Genomic DNA, 24890 nt, shown 5'->3' on the forward strand with positions numbered 1-24890 from the left:
AACTGAGCCCCTCACCCACCTTCCTGGTCCCCTAGCTGTCCCCAACCCCTTGTGTCCTATCCTCACTCCCACCACATGGAAACTCCATGAGGGCAAGAATTCCTGTCTCTTTTGTTCACTACCGTATGCCAGCACCTAGAATACCACCTGACATGCAACAGGTGTTCAATAAATTTTGTTTGATGAGTACAGGTTTGCAGAGTGTTGTCTTGTGCATACAGTTCCCAGAGGAATTTCATGTCCCAGGCTATAGGAATTCCTGGATCCCTAGCCTCATACGCCTTAATAACACACCAACCCCAACAGCTGCCATGCTTTGTCCTTATATAAGGCCATGTCTAAGTAAAACCCCAAAAGTAATATCTAAGATCATCCTAAGTGGTCATTTCATCACCAAGACTGTCCCCTGTGGATGTATATCCCACACTTGTTTCTTTAAAATCAAAGTTACGAACACAAGGGGAAAACTAAAACGAAATCCAAATCCTCAGGAGCTGGCGTGAGCAGAGGCAGAGGTGGAAGGAGGCGTCTCAGTGTGCTGTTCTCTACTTCTCTCTCCAACCCAGCGCGTCTGTCCTTCCCAGGGAGTCTAGCGGGAGAGGGAGGAGGGAAGTCCAAACCAGGAGTTTGTCTGCGGGGTGAAGAGGATGCAGAGCCAGAGCTGGAGCCTGCCAGCACCTGGGGTCGAGAAAGCAGAATTTTAAAGGAGGCTGGAGAATCAAAGCTGTGTGTTTGGAGCAAGCACAGGGAGAAGCCACAAGTGGAGGTAACGATGGATTCCTGGACAACGTGGTCTGGAAAGCATGAGAGGCTGCACCTACAGGTCAGCAGGATCTTCCCAAATAGGCGCCTTTGGAAGGCCAGCCTGTATCTCCCAAACCCGGCTCTTCTGTATGAGTCAGAAGAGGCTTATGAACACAGAGGGTGCTCATGCCGCGCACCGGGGCCAACTTCTTTTGATCCAGCCATGTCCTACCAGATTTCTGTGTTGGAAACAAAGTTGGGAGGGTCCCAGAGTGGTTAATTAGCCGGGCTGCTAGAGCCCCTGCACCACCTGAAGTTGACCCTCCCCGGCCTGTGCTAAGGGTCCCAGCATGGAGGGGCAGTTGGCTTTGTCCTTCCCAGGGCCTGGTCCCCTTGAACGGCCCAGGAAGCAGCCTCTCCCAGCTCAAGGCAGACTGAAGACCGTGTCACCAGGGTTCCATAGCAGAGGCGGATCAGGCCAGGCTGAATACCAAAGGCTCGGCAGCCAGTCAGCCCCCTGGCATCCCACGCCCATCTCTCCCCACCAGCCTCCTTAGAATGCAGGTTTGCCTCCCAGGGTCACAGGCCGTGAGGCCACCCAGTGAAAACTGTTATCCATAAAATTGTGACACTGAGATTCAGAAAGGAGGCATGACTTCCACATCACACATCAAATCCATGGCCGAGCTGGGACTGGGACCCAGGGCTCCTGACTCTGGGTCCCAGGTTTTCTTTCCATTGCTTCTAGACTCCACACTAAGACTCCTGGGACCCAACAAGGAGTGCCCTGCTCTGAGTGACCAGGAAGGTCTTTGGTGCACTTCTGTCATCTCCAGCCCTCCAGAAGCAATTAGCGGAGCGGGGAAAGCTGAGATCAAATGTCAAAAGACCTGACTAAGTGCCCAGAACCATCCCTCACAGCTGTGTGATGTGGGCAACTCACTTAACCTCTCTGACTTGTAGTGGGAATAACTGTAAAGTGAGGACGACACTAGCAGCTGCACTCCATGAAGCTGTTTAGAGGACTCCATGAAAAATGTCTGAAAACTCTCTGTATATTCAACAGTTATATACATGTGATTACTATTATATTCTTCCCCATGCTTTTAAGTATTTTCCAAACTAAGATAATTGGTTTTAAAAGAACAAATTATACATAACTTTAAAAAAGAAAAATTTTTTTAAAGAAATGGCACCTTTTACCCATCAAATTGGCAGAGCTTTCACTTCTTACCTGACGTTGAAGGACACAGTGAGATGAGCATTCTCATGCACAGCTAGAGGGAGAGAAATTGGAACTAACTTTCTGAAAATTATTTGGCACCAGGCCTCAAGAGGCTTAAAAACTTTATATCTCTTGACCGAGTGATTCCACTTCTCAGAATCTACGTAAAGAAAATGATCAGCTGTGCAGTTAAAAGTAATTAATAAGGCAGTTTGTAGCAGAATTTTTTCTTAAATATACTTAAAAACTGGAAACAACCTAAAGGTCATCAAATGAGAAATGATTAAATAACTTATGGTACTCCTTACAATGAAATATCGTGAAGCTCCTAAAAGTCAACTTTGCAAAGAATATGTAATGAACTGAGCAAATATGCAAAACATAAAGTAAAACAAATAGAATATTAAACTGTACGTGCAATAAAATCCCATTTTTTGAAATACAGAGAAATGCACAGAGAAAGAAAGAAAAACTCACAAAAACATTAATAGTCTTACCTCCGGATGATGGGATTATGGGTTTTATTTTCTTCTTTATATTTTTCCTGCATTTTAAAACTAATTACAATGCACTTGTGTTCTTTTACAACCTAGAAATGCTATTACAAATAAATATTTAAAGTTGTACATTTTTGCATCCCATTTTGTTGCCATGGTAGCAATTATTTACACTTATTTCTATCAAACCCTCTCTCATTAGTGGTCAGAAGTTTTTATTAACCTTTTCCATCTTCAACCGGTTTTAGTGCTCGCTGCTGCTTCTTTCCAAACCTAAATTCCCATCTTACATTCGTGTTTTAATTCATTTTCATGGAATTTGGAGATTTTTTTGAGTGGTACCTCTTCTCAGCCTTTGGAGATCAGAGAATTCTGTCATATTGATGACAACGTGGCGGGGGGCCTTAGTTCATTCAAGCTGCCATAACAAAACACCACAGACCGAGTGGCTTATAAACAACAGAAATTTATTTCCTACAGTTCTAGAGGCTGCAAGTCCAAGATCAAGGTCTGGCAGGTTCTACGTCTGGTGAGGGCTCACTTCCTTATTCATCTAACCTCATCTGGTGGAAGTGGGGACAGAACCCTCTAGGATCTCTTTATAAGGTCACTAATCCCATTCATGAGGTCTCCACTCTCATGACCTAATCACCTTCCAGAGACCCCAGCTCCTAATACCATCACACTGGGCATCAGGTTTCACTATATGAATGGGGGGCGGAGGGTCACACAAAATTCCATCTAGAGCACGGGGTGAAAGTTTTCTATTTCTGTAGACAGTCTACCACTGACTTCTGGAACTTACCGTTTCAGAGAAGAAATCCAACATTAGTCAGATTCCTCTAAAAGTATCTTTAGTTTTTCAGCTTATTTGCTTCTAGGACTCCCACATCTTTGATATTAAATTACACTACAACTTGTTGATCCTGGAACCCAAGCGTCAGGAATGGAGGCAACAGCCAAAGGCCGGCTCACAGGAGTGAGCTTCCACAGGGTCGTAGAGACCAAACCCCTCTCTCCATTGCACAGTCAGCCACGTTCCAGTCTGAGTTCAGACCCACCTCTTCTTACCACCACCTTCTCCTATCCTTCCACTCACCTCCTCCTCCCCGACTCCCAGCAAAACCAAGGTTCAGAAACTGCTGCGTGTCCTTCCTACTTTTCTCTACCATCACATGCATGCAATTATATATGCACACACACACACATAATTTGGGGATTTAGGCATTATTTTGCACGCACAAAGAAAATGTGATTTTACTACATACACTTCTCTACATCATTCTTTTCTCACCTAACTGAGAATTTCTCTAGATCAATTGCTATAGACGCAACTCCTTTCTAGGCTGCATAATGATTGGAATTGTGAATATGTTACAATTTGGTCAACCATCTCTGCATTGATGGATACTTAGGTTGTCTTTTGTTATTCTTATTTGTAGCTTTGTTTTGTTGCTGTTTTTCTTTGTCGCCACAACAAAAATGCTGCAATAAACACATTTGTAGACATAATCTCATTTCCTGGTCTTTTCATTTCTACAGGATAAATCCCTAGAAACGGAATGGCTCCAGCATGAGCATGGTTTTTTCCCCTTTCTGTAAATGCTGTAATAGTTCACATTTCTACCAGGAATATGAGTGCCCCTTCCCCAGCAAAAACCTCACTAAGTATCACCTCTGTCCAATTTTCCCAGCATGTGTGTGAGAGGGTGATCTCATGGGCCCTTTGGTTTGCGTTGCCCTAACACCTTTCTCGTGGTTTTGGGATTTCCTCTCAGATGAACTGTCTATTTATAGCCTTTGTCTATTTTCCAACTGGGATGTCTTTCTTTGTCAGTTTGTAGAGGTATTTAAATATTTTAAACATTAATCTTTTATCTGTTTTATATGCTGCAACTTTTTCCCAGTCTATCATTTGTCCTTTGGCTTCACTTATGAAATATTTTTCCCAGTCTAAAGTTTATGCAAGTTAATATGACTTTCTTTTCCATCAAAGCACAGTGTTTATTGTCTTGGTTTAAAGATCTCCCAAGCCACTAGGTTGTACGCATGTTCTCCTAAATTTTACTCTTGTATTATTTTGTCCACTTTTTACATTTACATCTTGAACCCATCTGGAACTTATTTTGCTAGGGAGAGGGAGTTAAAGGTCTCTTCATTTTCTTCTGGATGGGTAGAGTCGGTCAGAGAACATGACATAATCCATAAGCCATTCTGTTTCCCACCAGGGCTGGCTTCAGAGGCGTGTTGCATATGCAATCACACAGGACCTCACACTCAGAAGGGCCTCCTTCAATGCTCTGCTCTCACCGTCTTCAAGTTCTTAATAAGATGATCTTTCAGCTTGTGTTTTGTAAGTGAATTCCAATGGGGCCACTGAGCGGGAGGCTTGGATCCTCACACACTCCCCTCTCCCTCTGCCTTTCTGCCTCCTTGGGATGATTCTGGGCCTCCAGCTCCCCAACCCCCTGGTGCCCTGGCTCTGCCCAGCTTCCCCTCCCCGTCTTCGCACCTTTTCAGAAATGCAAGGTCTCAAGAAATTTAGCCAGTGCACCCTTTCTGAAAAGGAAACTGAAGGATATACACCACCAAAACAAGAGAGTAAAACAAGAGAGTGGAAGATATTGAGTTCTAGAAGCAAAGACCCAAAATGGGAGTGAAGAAAAGGGGGTTCAATAAAGATTCAGCTGGTCCTGAGGCCTAGAGAGCAACCAGTCCAAACTGGAGCAGGAGAATAGAGGGCTGGGGAAGAGATGTATCCAGGGAAAGAAATGGAACTGCTCGATTCCCAGATGTGCTTACTTGACCTTACTGAGAGAAGTTTTACAGCTCTGTGGAAGAGTTTGGGGTGGGGGGTGGGGACTGGGGATGAGTCCACAAAAAAATCCGTAGCAACTAGGAGAAAAGACAGTCATTAACTCCAAGAAAAACAAGATGACACGAAAGAAAGGAACTGTATTCCTAGGCTACCTCTTGCCTAGCTGTGATATAATTAAATGGTCATAAGAAGGTAAATATCAAATGTTGATCTAACTAAAAAATTATGCTATAACTATGTTGGGAGGATAATGAAGAAGTTTGAGGGGGATGGGAGAAAAAGAACAACAGAACTAAAAGGTATATTTCTCTTCCATCATGGGAAGTCAGCAGGGACTGTCTAACATTGAAAGTTTAAGAAACAGCAGTATAAGCATGTTATTTAGAAATATGGAGACATTTAATACCAGTGGAAAAAGCAGAGTTAACAGTGTCTCCGGGAAGCAGCCGTCAAGTGTGGGGGCGGGGCACAAAACGGCTGCTTTTTGTTATAATCTGCCTAGTACACTTTGCCTTTTTAAACTATGTATCTGTGATACGTTTTCAAAATAAAAATTAAATTTTTAAAAAATAACAGGCAATGGGAATTCAGGATGCGCCTCAGTTCACACAGGGGTGGGGGTTCTGGTCCTTCACGGCAGGTCTTCAATGCTGGGACCAGCCTCTGGCTTCTTTGAATGCCAACACTTCAGAATTGCTTTAAGCTGGTCAGTTTTGCCTCAATTGTGTAAAATCAGCAACGAACTGAATGACCCAAAGATGGTTAAACTCTAATTTCAGGATTTTTTAAATTAGTAAAACGTTTTTGGTGTCCTTTTCGTAACAGTTTCTGATCCACTCCTCAGTCTTTGGGTTTTCATATCTCTTATCACCTTAGCCATCTCTTTCAACTCAAAATATTTTCTTTAAATTCCGAAAGTGCTTTTCCAATTTGACCTCTGCTCCAAAGGGAGAATTTCCCTCTCAGTTTTCAATATTTTGTCAGTTTCTCAGAAATAACCTAAGACTTCTTAGCACTGAGAGTAAAAGAGAGAGAAAGTGCAGGGTTTTTCCTTAAAACAGAATAAAGAAAACCAGGTTTATTGAGAGAAATAATCAATAGCAATTGAAATCTAGCACAAAAGCTTTTCTACCTTGTTCCTAGGGAGTTATATTTTCTAAATGTTAATTCTGAATTATCATTTTGTGTATGTTTAGTACCAATTTATTTTAATTCAGGATTTTGATGGGGAAGTGTAAGTGACTAGACCAGTGGCTTTCAGTCACTCGGGAAGCTTTTAGAAACACTGATGCCTGGGTGGCTCCCATCAGCAAAGATTCTGGTTTCATCAGTCTGGGTGCAACAAGGGCATGGGAATTTTTTTAACTCCCCCTGTTATTCTGACATGCAGCAAAATTTGGGTACCATGACACTGGATCATGTCCCAGTTGTTCTCTCTCAGTTAAAAAATCTGAGAAAAAATCCAATCTGGTAACCATAATCCAGGCACTAAATTCACTTTGTGGCAAGTGCTCATATGGCCTATGAATTCCTGGAGGAAATAGCTGGTGGCTCTTGCAAAATTAAACCTTAAAGTGGCAGCAACTGTCACACAGCCATCCCTCAACCTCCTCCTCAGTCTGCGATAGATTCCCAAGATGGTGAAGCAAGGGCGGCATGACTAGCTGGCAGCGCTCCCTCATCATGGCTTCCCTCTGCACAGATAATGCTCATTTCCTGTCAAGTGGTTTATTCACCCATTTTAGAACCACCCTGATTGCCCAAATAACCAGCTTCTCTGTGCTTTTTTTTTTTTTGGAGGAAGATTAGCCCTGAGCTAACATCTGCTGCCAATCCTCCTCTTTTTGCTGGGGGAAGACTGGCCCTAAGCTAACATCCATGCCCATCTTCCTCTACTTTATATGTGGGACACCAACCACAGCATGGCTTGCCAAGCGGTGCCATGTCCGCACCCGGTATCCGAACCAGGGAGCCCCGGGCTGCTGAAGTGGAACGTGCGCACTCAACCACTGTGCCACGGGGCCGGCCCCTTCTCTGTACTTTTTAATCAAAGAATTAGATAGTCCCATCATAGTTAATTCTAAGCCTTTTGTTCTGGTCCCTGGCACACTGGATGAACAAAGGTTTTATGGAGCCCATTTCCTGTGTGGAAGTGGAGGATGTTTTGTAAGCATATGTGAATGGCTCTTCAACAACTGGAATGGCGTTTGCCCACCTTGGACAAGCCCGTGTTTGGAGAGGAGGAATCACGTCCCACAGCTGAGCTCGGAGATTGGTGACTGCGGTCGGCAGTCGGTGCCTATTAGAGAAGTAGGCAAGGGGCTGTTGGAAGGAGGACCTACTGAACCAAAAGGCACAGTTGAGACCAGGCCAGGGAGAGCATTTCTGAACTGCAGACAGACAAGGGATAGGTGCCAATGTGCTGATCTGGAGCCCAGGTAAAAAGAGACAGGCTGACATGGGGCCATACTGGCCTGACTCCCAGAACAGAATAACTGCTGGACCCCCTAGGAAAGCAGGGCACAAGAGAAGGAGCCAGAGAGGGAAGAAAGCCATGGTCATCTTCCTACAGATGAGCAGCACTCCAGTCTGGAGGAGTAGGGAAGGGAAAGAAGACCCAAGGAGCTTCTCTGGGGCCATCATGTCTCAGGGCCAGAGGCCTCCAAGAGCAGGCAGGGAGCCCTTGTGAAATACCCCAGTCCTAAACCAAAGCCACCTACCCCAGCCACAGCCTACAGCTCCCGATGCTGTGTGCATACCCAGGTGGTACACCCCACGCTGCTCCATACACATTTTGAGTGTAGTCAGTCCATTGTGCAGGAGCTCAGCTCAGACCTGAGCGACAGGGAACACACTCCAAATGTCCCCAAGTCTGGGCCTGGCAGAGGCAGGAAACCATCGGTGGGTAACGACTGCAAACAGACCTTAAATAGAAACAGAAATGCATGCCTATTCAGCCGTTTGAAGGCTGGACCAGTTTCTAATTTTCCTTGTTATACTAAAGAACCAAGATTTTTGAGCTAATATATGAGACAGAACACGAGTACAAACTCCATCTTAATTATTAACAGAAAATGCAAATTGTTATCTTCCTCCATGTATGTTTAAATTAATCCTGATCTATGTATACGTATATCAGAAAGTCAAACCCAGTGCTCCTAAAACCATCCCTTTAGTTTCATAAACCCTTGCAGTACGGCCAAAAGCTCCATAAAAATACAGGCCTTTTTCCCCCAGGTTCTGAGTGTTGAAAAACCTCTACAAATCTGCATACAGATATTATGGGCTATGGGATGTTCAACCTTAGTTCATCAAACATTTATTGAGCACCTACTTTCTACTAGGAACCGAGGATGCAGAAATAAATCAGACCCAGTACCTGCCTCCAGAGGCTCTCTGAGAGAGAAAGATGCAAAAACAGATCATTTTAATACAATATAATGTATGCAAACCACAGAGGTATGAATAAGTGATGGGAGACTGGCCTGCGTGAGGAAGGGAGGAGAGAACCAGCAAAGGCTCTTGGAGGAAGCGGCCCCTGAGCCTAACAATGAAGAAAGAGGAAAACAAAAGTTGAAATATTACCTGTGCTATTTTACAAAATGAGAATAAGGTCATTCCTTTTAGAGCATAATAGAAAAATAATAAATAATAGTTGGGGAAGAAAACTTCTCCTACCCTAGTTCAACAATTATTTGAGCAGAGAAACAAGATGACCAGAGGTTAAGAGGAAAGGCAGCAACATCAGAAACAGTGCAAAAATGCCCAGTTTATCAGCCGTGACGGCAGGAAGGGTGAGATCAGCACGGGGGAGAGGTTTTTATGGGCCAAACGCAGCTAGCCCCCATCTAAGGAACCACAGTAAAACAGCAGCCGTCAAGCCTTGGAGTGGGGACGTGTAACAGCATTGAGAGCAGGATGTAGGTGGCAGAGGCGCTCACATGAGTCTCCAGGCCCCCACGAAGGAAGGGAGGTGCTTGAGGAAGACGCCTGGAGACGTACTCATTTCACTACGTGTATGTCGTGGGGCAGAGGAGGAAGGAAGGTTTTATCACGACTGCTATCACATGGGTAGTGGCTATGAATCTAAGGTCACAGCCCAAGTACACAAGAAATAGGACTTCACTTATGCATAACTTGGTTTCTTTTTAGGCCCCATTCCACTGAGGTTCCCTTCTTCTTTTACCCAGAGTTACAGAGGACCAAGGCACCGGAGTGGGCATGGTGATCTCCTCTTCTGTTATTATCTGTTATTATCCACCCACACTGATATAAACTCAGATTTTTTTTGTTACCTGTCATTCCCAACTAAACGCCCTATTCAGGTTCAGCTGGTCCAGCCGCTTCCATACCACTCTCCAGTGCCCAGGAATTAATTCTTCTCCTCCCACTCCAGGTTGGGCCTCCACAACCATGACACTGTGCAAGACCCTGTGAAATCCATCACAGGTTGGCCAAGGGAAACATATGACCGAGACACATGACCCAGCCATGTCTTCTCTGTGGTCTTGCCATTTCCCTGGGACTCCAGAATGAAATGAACACGTGGCCCCAGTGAAATAAACTGTGTTAGATTCACTACTGGTATTTGATGATTCTAGCTAACAAGGGTATCACTTAGCACGCCTTCAGATATATGTGTAACGGTCATCTATTGCTGTATAACAAATTATCTCAAAACTTAGTGGCTTAAAACAATAAACATTTATTATTGCACAGTTTCTGGAGGTTACAAGTTTAGGTGTGGCTTAGCTCAGCGGTTGTGGTCAGAGTCTCTCACAAGGTGGCAGTCAAGATGTGGCTGGGGCTGCAGTCATCTGAAGGCTTGACTGGAGCTGGAGAATCCACTGTCAAGATGGCTCACTCACATATCCGGCAAGTTAGTGCTGGTTGTTAGCAGAAGGCCTCAGTTCCTCACCACATGGACCTCCTCATAGAGTTGCTTGAGCATCCTCACAACATGGCAGCTGACTTCCCCCAGAACCAGTGATCCCATAGAGAAGACAAGGGGGAAGCCACAGTACCATTATGCCCCAATCTCAGAAGTCACTCACCATCCCTTCTGCCACATTCTTTATTCATTAGAAACAAATCACTAAGTCAAGCCAACACTCAAGGGTGGGGGAATTAGATTCTACCTGTTAAACAAGGAGTATGAAAAAAAGCTCTATTTTAAAATCACCACAATAAGTAATAGAAAAAACCCTCAAATTAGCTTGAAAAATGAAGGAGCTGTATTGACTCATTAATTGGAATCCAGAGATAGGACAGATTTCAGGATGTTGATTGATCCAGTGGCTCCTTGAAGTCATCAAAGACCCAGCATCTTTCTGACTTTCCTCTATTATCCAAAATATCATTCTAAAGTTGGCTCTCCTCATGGTCACAGGATGGCTGCCAATAGCATTGAGGAGTATGTGCTTCCTTGTTCATATCTAGCCAGAGAAAGAAGGCTGAACTCCTTCAATTATAAAATAAAAGTCCCCTGTGGTCAGGGGAGACTCATGTGCTGATTGGCTTAGACCTGGTCTACCTGTGCCAATCACTGCAGCAAGGGGGTGGGACCACCTGACCAGTTTAGACCTGGATCTTGGTGTTGGTCATTCCCTCCCAAATCACAAAGTTTACACAAGCGGTGAGGCAGGTTGGGAATGTTGGGGAACAGTGTTCACCACAGAAGGGCCAGGCGAGGGGTGGGCTGGCAAGCAAAGTGCTGGTTCCAGGAGAGCTAATATTAATAGCCAGGGCTCAGCGCCCTGAAGCTGCAGGGAAACTGGAAGCCCTCACTCTGACTCAGCCTCCCCACCTGCCCCTTTCCAGTGTCAAATACCCCCCCAAGTGGAGACACAACTGGACCAACAAGCCTCTCTTTTGGAAGGCAGAGTCCGTGAGTGTGACCGCATCAGTCAGCTTGCGTTCCGTCACTTGAACCTCAAGATTCCAAAAGCTCAGGCTCCATGGGTTAGAGCTTAGATTGGGAGGGAGATGGGAGGAAGGAAATGAAAAGAGGAAAGGAGGAGAGGGCGACCTTCACACAGGGCATTGTCACCAACTTTCTTCCCCCAGGCCCACACAAAGCATCCCTCTCCAATTGCATCAAGGCCATGATGGGGTAGCCCAACTTACAAGGGCCGTGAGCCTCGGCGTCAGGCACATACAGAGAGACGCTCACTATGCTGGGCCCTGTATTGGCTTCCTAGGGCTGCCATACAAAAGATCGCAAACTGGGTGGCTTAAAACAAGTGAATTTTATTCTCTCACAGTTCTGAAGGCTGGAAGTCCAAAATCAAGGAGTGGGAGGGATACGCTTCCTCTGAGACTCTGGGTAGAATCAATCTTCCTTGTCTCTCCCCAGCTTTGGTGGCAGGCAGCAATCCTTGGCATCGCTTGGCTACAACTGCATCGCTCCGATCTCTGCCTCTGTCATCACATGGCGTTCCCCCTGTGTGTCCATCTTCACACGGTGTTTCCCACTTCTTATAAGGCTGCGGATCACATTGGATCCTAATCTCCTCTAACTTGCCCACGTCTGCAAAGGCGCTGTTTCCAAATAAGGTCACATTCACAAGTACCAGGCAACCGTGGACTAAGGATAAGCACATATTTCCCAGTCTAGTCACCCTCAGTGGATCTGGGAAGCAAAGCAAGGGCTCTCTGTCTGCTGGGCCTTCAAGAATGCAACCCACTGGACACCTATGGCTGGAGGCAACGTCTCTGTTGAGTCAGCCAGTCTGTGTGCTGAATGCTCACCCCGGTAATGGCTTCCAGAACCAGCAAGTGGTACTGAAGCTGCAGTCAGGCCCTGGTAATGTTAACCCAGCCTGGTCTCCTCTCTGGGCCTTGGTTTCCTCATCTGTAAAGTCTAAGGAGACTTCTAGGATCTGCGAGTGACTATGAAGTGGACACATCTGGTCCAAAACAGCCCCACATCCAAATTCCCAATTAATTTATGGCCATTTAGTGGGTGTCCCTCGAGACCTGCAGGAATGCTCATTAGAGCTATTCAAGCACCCCCTGGGGACAGTGTGGATTTTAGTATGCAGATTCCAAATCGAGATAGTAAAGAAGCTACTGCTCTTCTCTCCCCAGGAGCCAGAGCTTTGTATTCATACAGCATATCTGGACACGCACACAGACACCCCTTTACACACATCTAAGAAATCGTGGAGGGTGAGAGCAAAATGCAGGGCAAAATGTCTAAATTACAGAAGAGTTGGGTTAGTTCATGCTGCAGAATCACTCGGCAGCCAGTGTTCTCTTGGCTTCAGTTCGGCAGCTGCATAAAAGCTAAAGAGCTTCCCCTACAGAAGGAAGGGAAAACAATCTGCAGCCCAGCAGGACAGAGACTGGAACACAAGCTACAGAGACCTGCAAGGGTCAGCAGGGCCGTCCAAGAACTAAAGGTCACAGGGCCAGCCACATCCAATCCAGCAATCGGCAGCAAGCCTATTCAGTAATGCCCTGCCGAGGGCCGGGGATCCAGAAAATCGGACCAAACTCGCCAAGGAAGGAGCCTGGAGAGGACCAGGCAGAGAATCAGGTCCCAGTCTTGCAGGCTGATTCACTCCGGGGTGGCACTCCCAGGCCAGCCTGGAAGTCCACACCCAGAAGAATTTGATGGGGTGAGTGCTGAGTAAATAGGAAAGGGAGGAGGAGGATTTCAGTGATAAGGGACAAGTCATGTGGCAGAGGGAGGAGATCCTTCGACTCGGTGGGCTCTGAAGACCCAGGGCTGCCCCAGACATGTGAAATATCAGGCCTCCAAGTAGCAATTCTAGCCCCACCCACTCGCGGGCCAAGGTCCCCAGAGGTCTCCTTGACGCTGGGTGCGGTGGGCTGAGTCCAGGCAGGGCTGGAGGGCAGAGACAGACACGGCACTGTGCGCGTGTCAACCTGTTCCTCCAGGTCCCCGAGAAAGGGCACTCCTGCCCCACCCACCTCCAACCAGTCTTCACCACACCCCATCTGTTGGAGAACAAGACCTGGATTCAGATGGCTGGACTTGAATCCTGACCCCGCCATTCATCAGCTTTGTAATGCTGGGCAAATGACGTAACTAAACTAGGTTGCTCTATCTTCATCTGTAAAATGGGAAAATAATAACACCTGCTTCCCAGGGTTGTTGTGAGGCATAAGTAAGAAAATGCGTGTAAGTAGTGTCAGTGGTGAGCACAGTGGCTGACACACAACACAAACTAAATAGAGATATTCCCTTGTTCTTATGTAAAAATGAGTAGGGCTTGTGGGTGAAGGGAGTATTGTCTGCAGGACAGAACCCAGAGTCTGTCTTCAAATCCCTTGATTAAAATTCCACGCAGTCTATGGCACTTGGAGCCGCTAAAGGTACTGCTTCACGTCTAGAAACAAAATCAAAAAACAGGAGGCCTCTTTCCCCAGGTCAAAGGAAGCTGCTCACCCTAGTAACAGCGTTCTGGAAAAAGGTGTCCTCTCGTTGCCTCACTCACTTGTGCCCAACTAAGACTAACTCACAGCTCTGGCTGCTGCCCCAGGAGGCTGCTTATGGGTCCCCCTCCTCCCTGGGAGATGGGGGGGGCATGTCTCAGGGAGGATTCTGCCTGTACCCCCTCTGCCACCCGCCCCTCCCGTTGGAAACAGAAGGCGACACCGAAGGATGTGCATCCCCTGCAGAGCCCAGATGGCTCCAGAAACCACTGCTGGGAGGCACGGCCCCCTCACCACGGCCTGAGGGAAGAGCGTCTGGCGGCACAAAGCAATCCCTCGTGACTGTCCTGTTAGGGCCAAAGCCCCTTCACCAGCTCCCACGGGACAATCTGTCTGGGCTAAGACCGGGGCCAGAGCACAGGGCGGCAGGGAGCGGTAACAGCCCTTAGGCTTTTATATGAGGACACCTAACCAAAACCTCTTGCCTTTGCCATCAGCCCATCCCAGCTTTCCGCAGAGGTGGCATCTTTTCCCAGGACGCCCATACGTTGGCCTAGGTCGGCGGTCTCCACTATATCAGAATCACCCAGAGAGCTTTGGCAAAACAAGATGCTTGGGCTCCAGCCTGGACTCTGAAACAGAACCTCTGGGGAGTGGAACTCAGGGAACCTGCGCTTTTTAAAAGCTTGTGAGGTGATTCTGAGGGTTATGAACCACTCTTCTGATGCACAGTGAGGGCTATGGACCACTCTTTTAGACATTCGTCCATAGCTTTGCTGGGCCTTTCTGAAGCAAAGGAGCTGCTACATAGAAAATTCTCCCCACCCTAATGCCTGTGCATGCACACACACACACACATACACACACCCACAAGGATAGGGAGCATAGGGTGGTACAACTGAGTCATGAGCACGTGCATCTCTCCCTAGCTGGCCCACCCAGTTGAGCAACGAGCAGCCGCTGCACAGGTCGGTGCTGTTCATCAAGCCCTCCGCAGGGATACGAGTGCCTTTCATCTCCTCGGCTGCCTGTGAAGTAGTGACCATTATTCCCATTTTGCAGAAGAGGGACTTGACGCCTGTGGTTGGCAGAATAATGACTCCTCCACAGACATCCACATCCTAATCCCCAGAGTCTGTTTTTATAAATGTATATTTGCAATACTGAAAGAGCTACCTAAACGTCACTAATGGGTCTCTTTCTGTAACAAGCTACAATTGATTTTCACTTTCTTCTTTTTTCCTTCTGAATGCCTAACTCTTTTCTTTTTTCTTTTTTTTAAATTTACCTATTTTTATTTTTTTGCTGACAAAGATTCACCCTGAGCTAACATCCCCAGAGTCTGGTGGTTTTGAAAATTCATATAAACCTTTTGAAAAATGTTTACTATAAAAAGTCTTTGATGCAGGAATTCCACATCTGGGAATCTATCCCAAGGAAAAACTTACAAACACAAACACGAAAATACTTATGAGCAAAAATATTCGTTACAGAGTTATTTATATTATATAATTAAAAACCTAAATTTCCAAAAATAAAGAAAGGCTTAAGTAAAATATGGTACATCCACTCGATGGAATATTATGTAGTCAATAAAAATGTTTGCTCAGGCTATGTATGAACATAAAAAATAGATTATAATATTTAGTGAAAAACCAGGATTTCAAATGATATATACAGCATGATTATAAATATGTAGTGTTCATTATGTCTTTCTTTTAGTAGTCGAACCATAAGTTATATTTTTCTGCTATTTGAACTGTATTTTATTAACGCTTCGTAAATGAGTATTACTGTGGGCTGAACAGTGTAAACGAGTATTATGGTAAACGCCCCACAGGTGCCCATGCCCTAATCCCTGGGACCTAGGAATATGTTACCTCCCATGACAAAAGGGACTTTGCAGATGTGACCAAGCGAAGGATCCAGATGAGCAGAGTATCCTGGGGTATCCAGGTGGCCCTGATATAATCACAAGGGTCCTTCTAACAGGATGGGTCAGAGTCAAAAAAGACGTGATGTTGGAAGCAGAGGTCAGAGTGATGTGCCCAGGAGCCAAGGAACTCGAGCATTCTCTAAAAGCTGGAAAAGGCAAGGAGTGGTTTCTCCCCTGGAGCCTCCAGAAGTGCACAGCCATTAACTTTAGCCCTGCAAGACCCGTTTCAGAATTCGACCTCCAAAACTGTAAGACAATGAGCTTGTGTTGTTTTAAGCCATGGGTTTGTGGTACTTTGTTTCAGCAGTAATAGGAAACTAACGAAAGACCCAAAGAGGCAAAACCCAAAGTTGCGCAGCTCTTACCTGGAAGAGGTGAGACCACAGCTCATTTTCCTCCCACTCTAGCACTCTGGGGGTATGCAGGAGCCAAGAGCTCGTACAAGAGGAGGAGAGACAGCCCTTCTGTGTGCGTGCCCCGCTCCAAGGCTGTGAACTGGCCGCACCTCTGTCCGTCCTTGCTGTTGAGATGTCGCCTTTTCCTCCACAGCCCCCTCCTTAGGGACTGCGGGGTGGTGTACAGGGAAGAGTGGAGGGACCGACTTGAAGAGAAGAGCATCTTTCTTTGGGACCCTCTGCTCCCCAGCCACCAGGACCTTTATAATAGCAAGTCACTATCCATAGCAACAAGGTGTGAAATTCTAAAACAAGTGAAAAGCTGACAATACGTATCTAAAAACAGAGTGTGAGTTCTACCATTTTTAAAACTGCCTACAATTGCTGAAAGGGCTGCACTTTTTTTTAAGAGGAACATGAGTCATGGAAGTGTAGCACTTTAGGGCTGCAAACTTTAATTGACTGCCTCCTGTTTGGCTTCATATATTGGGATGCCCCACCATATTTCAGAAAGATTTAACATCCCACTGCAAACACCTTTCTGAGCAGGGCTGTGTGGTGGATCAGAGGTGGAGGCTGCATATGTGGAGGGAAGAGCCCTCACCTGGGAGACAGGAACTCAGGCCTCCAGTCCTTAGCTCTGCTAACTTGAGCATGAGCCGAGTTCACTCGGTTCCCTCTGTGCTGCTGGAGCAGGAGGCAGTACAGAGGAGAGGCTGAGTCAGAGATCTTGGCTGCAAGGAACAGAAAGGACTCTGGCTAAGTTAAGCAGAAGGGGATTTACTGTAAGGCTATTGAAGGATCAGAATCCAGGGAGGTTGGAACACCTGGCTCGGACCACACGTGGTAAAAACCAAGGGAGCCCAACTACCGGAAATCCAGGCACCACGCTGATACGGACCACCCAATCAACAGGAGGCTGCTGTTGCCCCTGACAACCTCCCAATGCAACTCAGCCTCAAAACATTTGCCCCAGCCTCTGACAAGATCAGCCCCATTGGCTGAGCCAAGGTCACGGCTCCCCCAGTGGAAGGACTTGGGCTGTCTGGATTTTGGCTTTTAGCTTTTAAAATGGAGGGAGGGTACACCATCACACACGTGAGGAAAGTAATCCCTTTACCTGGGTGGTTCTCGAAGTGTGCCCTCCGGACCAGCAGCATCAGCATCACCCGAGAACTTGTTAGAAATGCACATTTCAGCCCCTCTCCCCTACTGAATCAGAAACTGTCTTACCAAGCCCTCCAGGTGACAGCGACACACACCAGTTTGAGAACCACTCCCCTACAGGAAACCCAAATGCTCCTAAAGAGATTGATGTCGGCCATCAAACCAAAAAAACAATTGCCCAGGACGTAGATTAAAAGCCAGACTGGCAGGGGCCGGCCCCGTGGCCCAGTGGTTAAGTTTGTGTGCTCCGCTTCAGTGGCCCAGGGTTTTGCTGGTTCGGATCCTGGGAACCGCTCGTCGGGCCACGCTGAGGTGGTGTCCCACATAGCACAACCAGAGGCTCTCACAACCAGAATATACAACCAGTACTGGGGGGCTTTGGGGAGCAGAAGAAAGTGGGGTGGGGAGAGAAGATTGGCAGCAGTTGTTAGGTGTTAATCTTTAAAAAAAAAAAAATGCCAGATTGGCAAGAAAACTACAGAATTGGGGGAAAGGGCCTCTTTAGACAATGTTTCTCTTATTGACATTTGACACAGTGTGGTTGTTTTTCTGCCTCCTCCAGCCTTACCGTCCTTGCAGCCCCAGCACCTAGGAGCTGGCCCTCGGGCTTTGGATCTCAGATCAGACCAGCCTGCCCCTCATCCAGGAGGAGACTAGGGGAAGTCAGTCATCTCTGAGGTTTAGACTGAGCTAGAGGGACACCACATGGCCATGTTCGGTATGACAATCAAGCCAGAGGGCATCTGTTACTTTATGTGGCGGTGTATTTATAAAGACTACGAAACAATGACGTTAAGGATATTTTTGAGAATAAAAAACAAAAAAAAAGAACTAAAGTTCACCCACAATTATTCTAATAAGATTTTTTTTCCATCTGTTCCTACTCTTAAACATTTTCTGACAATTACAGCCACAGCACCCAGTCTGTTAAGCATCCCTCTCTTTTCCATGGAAATCCCATCCTCAGCATTTCCCATGCTCATTCAAGGTTTTTGCAATCATTCTCTTCAACGTCAACAGCAGACCCTCAAGAAACGTTAGTGCAGTGAAATGGAGGGAAAACGCATTAAATTGTTTGGGAGGCACGTGGTTAAGAGCTCCATTTCTGGAGAGACACAGGGAGGGGTTCAAAACCCAGCTCTGCTACTTGCTAGCTGTGTGATCTCGGGCGTGTGTCTTAGCTTTTCTGTTATCTGTTTCCTCATTGGTCAAATGGGGTGAAAGAAGAATACTATCCACTATACAGGGTTGTTATGCGAACTAATTAACAATGTGTGAGGAGACAGTCTACCCGGGGCCTGGCCAGAGCCCTAACATTCGCATCATCATTATTATTTTAAATGCGTCACCATTGGAACCAACACATCTGATGCCAGCTGAAGACCTCTCTTGGATGGGACCCCTGAAACTGCAATGAGTTGACTCATAGCTGGAAAAATATACAACAAGGCAGCCTAGACTTCAGCAACTAGAATCTTGGAACAGGCAAACAGGATTCCAGGCCGGGTCCTCCCGTCCCCACTCCTCGGCGTCACTATCAACCTATACGTCCCTCTTCCCAGCTCCTCCCAGTCGCTGCAGACCCCAGGTTCCTCGCCTGCAAAGAAGGAATGAGATTACCTACCAGCACCTTCATCTAAAACACACTGTGCTCAGAAATGCAGAGACAAGCTTGGGATTCTCTCCAGGACACATTACCCCACAAGGCACTTGGGATGCATTCAAGGACAACATGACGTATAGCTGCCTGAAATCTGCTGTGCACTCTGCCCAGAAATTTATTTCTACGGGAAGTCATCTCGCTACCAAGCGAGCCTTAAGGAACAAAAGCAAACAGAGGGAAGAAAAGCCCAGAGACCCTCTAGAAGAGCATATAAGGAGATTGTCTCTCACCAGCATCTTCCAGAGAGCCAGCCAACCACTTGGTGAACAAGTCTTCCCGAGACCCCCTGCTATGTGTCAGGCCAGAGGGTACAAGATAAAACAGGCCCTGCCTCTGTCCTCAAGGACTCAGCTTTTTGTAGGGGACAGGCATGGGGAGAGACATAGACACATCTGCCAATAACTCTGATCGTTTCATTAAGTGCTAGAACACAGGGAGGTTCAAGGTGCAGTGGGAATGGGGAAGTGAGCCCTTAATTCTGCCCTGAACAGTGAGGGAGGGCTTCCCAGAGGCGACATCCTCTGAGGGAGCATCAGATGACAGGTGGTGAGACCAAAGCAGGGCTGGATCTATTAGAAAGCTCTTCATTACTCTGAACACGATAAGGCCTGAACTAGGACGGGGCCCTGGACTAGAGTGGAGGGAAGCGCGGCATCAGAACTGCCTGGGGGAGCAAGTTAAAATGCAGATTCCCAGGCCCTGCCCAGACACCCAACTCTAGTCCGTCAAAAAGAAAGGCCCAAGAATCGGAATATTTCGCAGGTCCCTCTCCCAGAGGAATGGTACCACATACTCACCCCTCTCAACCCACAATCATCCTAGTCACCCCTCCTTGTGGCCTCTGTGGCCTCTGCCTCGAAGGTTCCTCCCTTTCTGCTCCTACATGGCAAATGCTTCCTCTCCTTCCAGACCCAGCCACTCAAACACTGACAGATAAACCCTTTCAGAGCATCGCTTTGTGCCAGGTACCAACTTAGTACTTTATAGAGATTCTTATTTTAATCTCCAGAACACCATACAGTAGGTCTCCTAATAAACCCCATTTTAGAGATGAGGAAACTGAGGCACAGAGCAGTTAAGCTACAGGTGCACGGTCATACTGCTGGGCTGTGTGTTTTGTCTGTGTCCCCTCTGGACTGCTCACATTATGAGGCTGAGGTTCTGTCTCTGGCCCTGGAACCTGGGGCAGTGCCCAGCACGTTGAAGTTGCTTAGTAAATATTTGCTGAACAAATAAAAGAATAAACAAACACCATCCGCTTCCATCTGTGACCCTCAGCCAGCGCCCAGGCAGCAAATCGGTCCCCTCCCCCTGCCCTCCTCCCCCTCCCACAGCCAGCTCCTCTCCTCCGGGGCCTGGCCCCTCCAGGAAGCGTTCAGGCCCCGGAGCCCGGCCCCGCCCCGGTGCTGACTCAGTGGCAGGGGCACCAAGGAATGTGCTTGCCCTGTTGGCCGAGCCTTTTTATTTGGTAATATCAGAGAGGCGCTCTCCCAGCGCCGGACTGGCCCCCTCAAAGTCTCCTCCTTCTTGGGGCTTCCGGCCCAGCGCCTCCCTCCCCGCTGCTCTCCCTCCTGCTCCCTCTGGCTCCGGCTTCACCCCGCGGCCTTTTTGCTCCTCTCGCAGCATTCTTCCTCGCTTCCCTTCCCCTCTGTCTCCCTCCCGATTCTCTCTAGGTTTTCCTCCCGCTTTTCTCCTCTCTTTCCCCTTCTCTCCCCCATCTCCTTCTCTGTCCCCTCTCCACCCCGTTCCTTCTCGGCCTGCAGGCTTCGCTCCTGCTCTGTCTCTGCTGACCTGTGTGTGTGTCTGTCTCTCTCTCTTTCTGTTGATCTGTGTGTGTCTCCCTCTACTTCCCTTTCTGTCCATCTTTCTCCTCTCTGCTCTCCCTCCCATCCCCCTCTCCTTCCCGTCCCTCCCCCCCCCCCCCCCCCCCCCCCATCCTCCTCTTCTTCTCTCCCCTCCAGCTCCCTGCCTGCTCCTCTCCCCAGACCCGGCCCTGTTTCTTCTGTGGCCTCTCCCACCCTCCCAGAGGACGCCATTGAGCAGTCCCGGCTCCCTCCTCTCTGCAGCGCAGCCTTGGGCCTCCAGCCTTCCCACCCGCATCCCCAGGCCCCCTAATCCTCTGGGTCCTCATTACTGCCTTCTCCCCTCAAGCCCAGCCTCACCTGCCTCCCGAGGGCTCCTCCCCGGCCCCGCTGGGGACCGGTCTCCGGTCTCCCCGAGCTGCCCCCACAGCTCTGCCTCCCTGGCTCCCTGCAGTGACAAAAGAGAAAAAACGTCGTATTCCCCAGACTGGGCTCTCAGCCTGCCGATCCAGGCCCGGGGTCCCCACCCTCCCCTCTGCTGCCTTCGGACAAACTGCAGAAACCCTGGAGCGGGGGCCCAAGTGGCCCGGTCACATCTGGATGCCGCCCAAGGGAGTGCGCCCGCCCTGCCCGGGCGAACAGCGGGCTCCAGAACGTTCCTCAACACCCGCGTCCGAGCTGCAGTGCGGGGCCCCTGGCTAGCTAGCGCCGGCCTCGTCCGCCCTCCCTCGGGCGGCCTTTGGGGCCTATGTGGCTGCCCAACCCGGAGATGCGCTGCCCCTCCGCCAACCCCCGGGTGGCGGGCGGCCCGCGGGGGGGGGGGGGAAGCATTAACCGGCGCGCCGGCCCGCGGTGGCCCCGATGCTCTGCGGGGAGGTCATCCCTGCTCTGCCCCGCCGCCCCTCTGCCTGCACCACCGCCCTGCTGCCTGGGGCAGAAGCCGTCAGGGAGGCGCCAGACAGGCTTAGGGAGGACGGCGGGGCCCCCGGGGGCTCAGCTCAGCAAGGGAGCGCGAAGAACCGGCTGGGCTGCGGGCCGAGGAGAGCTGTATGAGCCCGGTACCCCAAATCTCAACGCAGTTCCTTCGATGGACACTTACCCAGGAGCCCGACGTGTGCCTGGTACTGGGTACCAGAGATGAAAACAAAACAAAACAAAAAACGCTGCCCATGCGCTCTAGCTGATGGGAGAGAAAACCACGCAAGCAGTAAATACAATGTGGTAAATGCAGTCACAGAAATGGATAGATCATTCTGAAAGGACCCTTTACTGAGCACATATTTAATGCCATAAACTGGTCTAAGCATTTTACATATTTTATTTCAGTCCTCATAGGTGCAAAAGCTATTATCCCCATTTTACAGAGGAGGAAACTGAGGCTCAGTTACTTAACTTAATTGCACAGCTAATAAGTAGTGGAGCTAGGATTCCTAAACTGTCTAAATGACTCCAAATTACTGCTTCCTACTGATGTAAGGTACTATGGGTAAACAGAGTTACCAACAGTTAAACTCTGTTGCAGGGTGGGGTAGACGTGGGCAGAGTGGATGGGAAGGCTTGGAAGAGAAGGTGAAGCCTGCTTGGGTTTTGGAGGATGAATAGGAGCTCCCTGACAGCCAAAGAGCATAAAGGCAATCCAGGCCAGGGCCTGGTGTGTGCCATCCCCCTTGATTTGTTGTAAATTTTTCCTCTAATAAACTTTCAAAAATCTACAATAACTTCTGGTCGCTAAAAATTGTAAATAACTTAGTTAATATTCAATTCAGAAATTCCCTTAGCCTCCCAACATGACTGGCCTCGTTAAAAAAATGTCAGTTAGTATTTAACGGTAACATTAAAGTCAACCTCAAAGAGGAAAAAAAAAATGACCCATAATGCCACCATCCCAACACAGCTTTCTTAGTGGCTTTTGTTTCCTCCCATTTCTTGTCAGTAAATGCATGGGCGCTTAACACAGGCAGTATGAAAGGCAGCTCTCTTGGTTCGCTCCTTAGTGTGGCCAAGGGAATGTTAGTCTTTGGTAGGATTTATACATGTTCTCCAAGTGACTATTTTTTGTTAGTAAAATTTCTCTATTGCAGTCACTATTCTTATGTGGGAGAAGCAATCTAATATCATGTTTCTTGCTTTGCAAAGGAGACACGCCCAGTATGTGCCCACCTGCTTAGAGGAACTGTCTGCACAGAGGAGACTGAGTCCCTCCCTGGTGGCCAAGCGGAAGGCTCCTCCCCAGATGACTCTCTTGCTCCCCAAACCCTCTGCTGGCATCAAGCGGCCGCGCCCACCCAATGTTCTCAGAACACGGCAAGTGCACCCCCATCGCCGGGCCTTTGTTCTGATCCTTCCCCGGCTCCAGCATCTCTCCTCTTCCTCTGCTTTCCTCGGACTTTTTTTCAACCTCCGTTCTTTAGGATGCAAGGGAAGTCCCAATTTGTCAAAAAAGCTTTTTCGGAGTGCTTGGTAATTTTTCCTGCCTCTGAGCCCCTCTGGTTCTAGCAATCTAACCACTCATTGTTTGATGCTCTTGTATCACTTACAGACAGCTCTGTCTCCTGGATTTGAGGATCGTAAAAGCAAGGACTATATCCAATTTCTCCTCCCCTGCTTTCTGCTCACAGCTGACATTTCGCAAATGTGTGTTGATTATAATGTGGCTGATCGTATGTGATGCAGAACACTAGAATTTCTGGCCATAAAAGAAGGATGTGGACTTGGAAGTGACTGAGTCAGACTCAAATCCTGGTGCATGCATTTACTGATGATGTGACCTTGGAAAAGCCTCTGAACCTCTCTGAGCCTTAGTTTTCTCATCTGTAAAATGGGGGCAATAATAGAGTTATCAGGAGGGTTTAATGAGGTCATGCTTCGCACAGCGTAAAAAGTGCATAGCACATCACAAGCACTGGGTACATCGAGGATGCTATTATTTTTTTACTAATACTAATAATGAAAAATAACAGGAGACTAGAGTTTGAAAATGTATCTTAAAGAGCATTAGTTTCATAAAAGTCATTATCCACTAACATGATGACATTATCCACCAAAGAATTTCACGTTAACTGCTAGTGACAACTGAGTGGTTCTAGGGACTTTGCACTTGGGTGGGATCCCATAGCTCTGAGATTTCTCTATCCAGCGCCAAACATCTGTGACCCCTGCTCAGAGTTACCAAGGACACATTAATCTGAACAGTCCTTACGTTGTCTCCAGATTTCTGAGTGCCCCTCCAAGCTCGCCCAGTCTCCTAGAATATTGGGACTGGAGTGACTCTAGGGCCTGCCCCTTGTTCTACAGACAAGCAAGCACAGCCCTCACAGAGCTACCCGGCAGGTAAGTGGCAGAGCCAGAATTTTGAACCCCAACATCCCAACCTCCAGCTCACAGCTCAGCGTTCACCACATCATCCTGACTCCTTGCAGAGAGCAGCTCTGGGAGATCTGTGCCCTTGGTGTAGGGGGCACTGGGATTCCATTCTCCTGAGCTCCACTAGTGGCCATAGTTATGGATTACAGGAGAAAGAGTGTGACTTATCCAGTAGCTTTTAAATATAAAACAATTCTGTTGCTAAAACCTTTGGCTCCTCCAGTAACTGCTAGCAAAATATTCCATTTTCTGATAGTGAGAATAGTTAATGTGCAAAGATGCCAAACAACAACCATAATGTGCATCTTCTCTCAAGTGTTCATGCTCAGCATTTTAATCCAGCCTCTCTGCTGGAACTCGAGTCACCTCACTGCTTTAAAAGGTAGCTCTGGGGAATGTTAAAGAGCCACCAAACCGCCTGGGATTCCTATGTGGGGACACTGTTGTGTATGCAAGCAAACAGGATGAAAGAGCCAGCAGAGAAGCGTGCCATGCTCCTGGCACATCGTGGGCCCAAATATGTGGTCTCTCACTGCCACAGTTTTCACCTAGGAGAAAAGCAAAGAAAGGAAATAAATGTTGAGTGAATGACTGATTACCAAAGGTGCAATTCAGTAATCACCCACGGCACCATCAGTCATTCTGAGCAATTAAAATTTCACAAACAGGATCATCACGCACTAGGCTTCCAGGGCAGAGCTTGACTCTGTCTCAATGTTCTAGGGCTTTCTCAGATGACAGACTGTAGGAGTTCCTGGCATGTGCAACTCCCAATAAAATTTGCCCAGTGGTGCATCTGTCCTGAGTCAAATTTAACAGTCGTGATGGCCCCATAAAGGCACTTGGCGGGGAAGGGCCATCCCTGCTGAGCAGAAAC

The 24890-nt window shown here is 47.8% G+C and overlaps 1 protein-coding gene across 8 annotated transcripts in view; it reads right to left on the bottom strand.

Moving 5' to 3' along the window:
- Positions 1 to 24890, bottom strand: part of LOC124225762 (uncharacterized) — a 70097-nt gene that overhangs the window by 19639 nt on the left and 25568 nt on the right. The window contains exon 2 of one of the 8 annotated variants that reach the window (XM_046638415.1): positions 21011 to 21098. The exons of 6 other annotated variants lie outside the window; for them this stretch is intronic. In XM_046638415.1, the coding sequence (XP_046494371.1) occupies positions 21011 to 21098 (88 nt within the window). Of the gene's footprint in view, positions 1 to 21010; positions 21099 to 21498; positions 24562 to 24890 lie in introns of those variants that run through there. One more of the 8 variants, XR_006885090.1, reaches the window with a different exon arrangement.

This window comes from Equus quagga, chromosome 14 (assembly GCF_021613505.1).
Source record: "Equus quagga isolate Etosha38 chromosome 14, UCLA_HA_Equagga_1.0, whole genome shotgun sequence".
NCBI classification, from domain to species: Eukaryota; Metazoa; Chordata; class Mammalia; order Perissodactyla; family Equidae; genus Equus; species Equus quagga.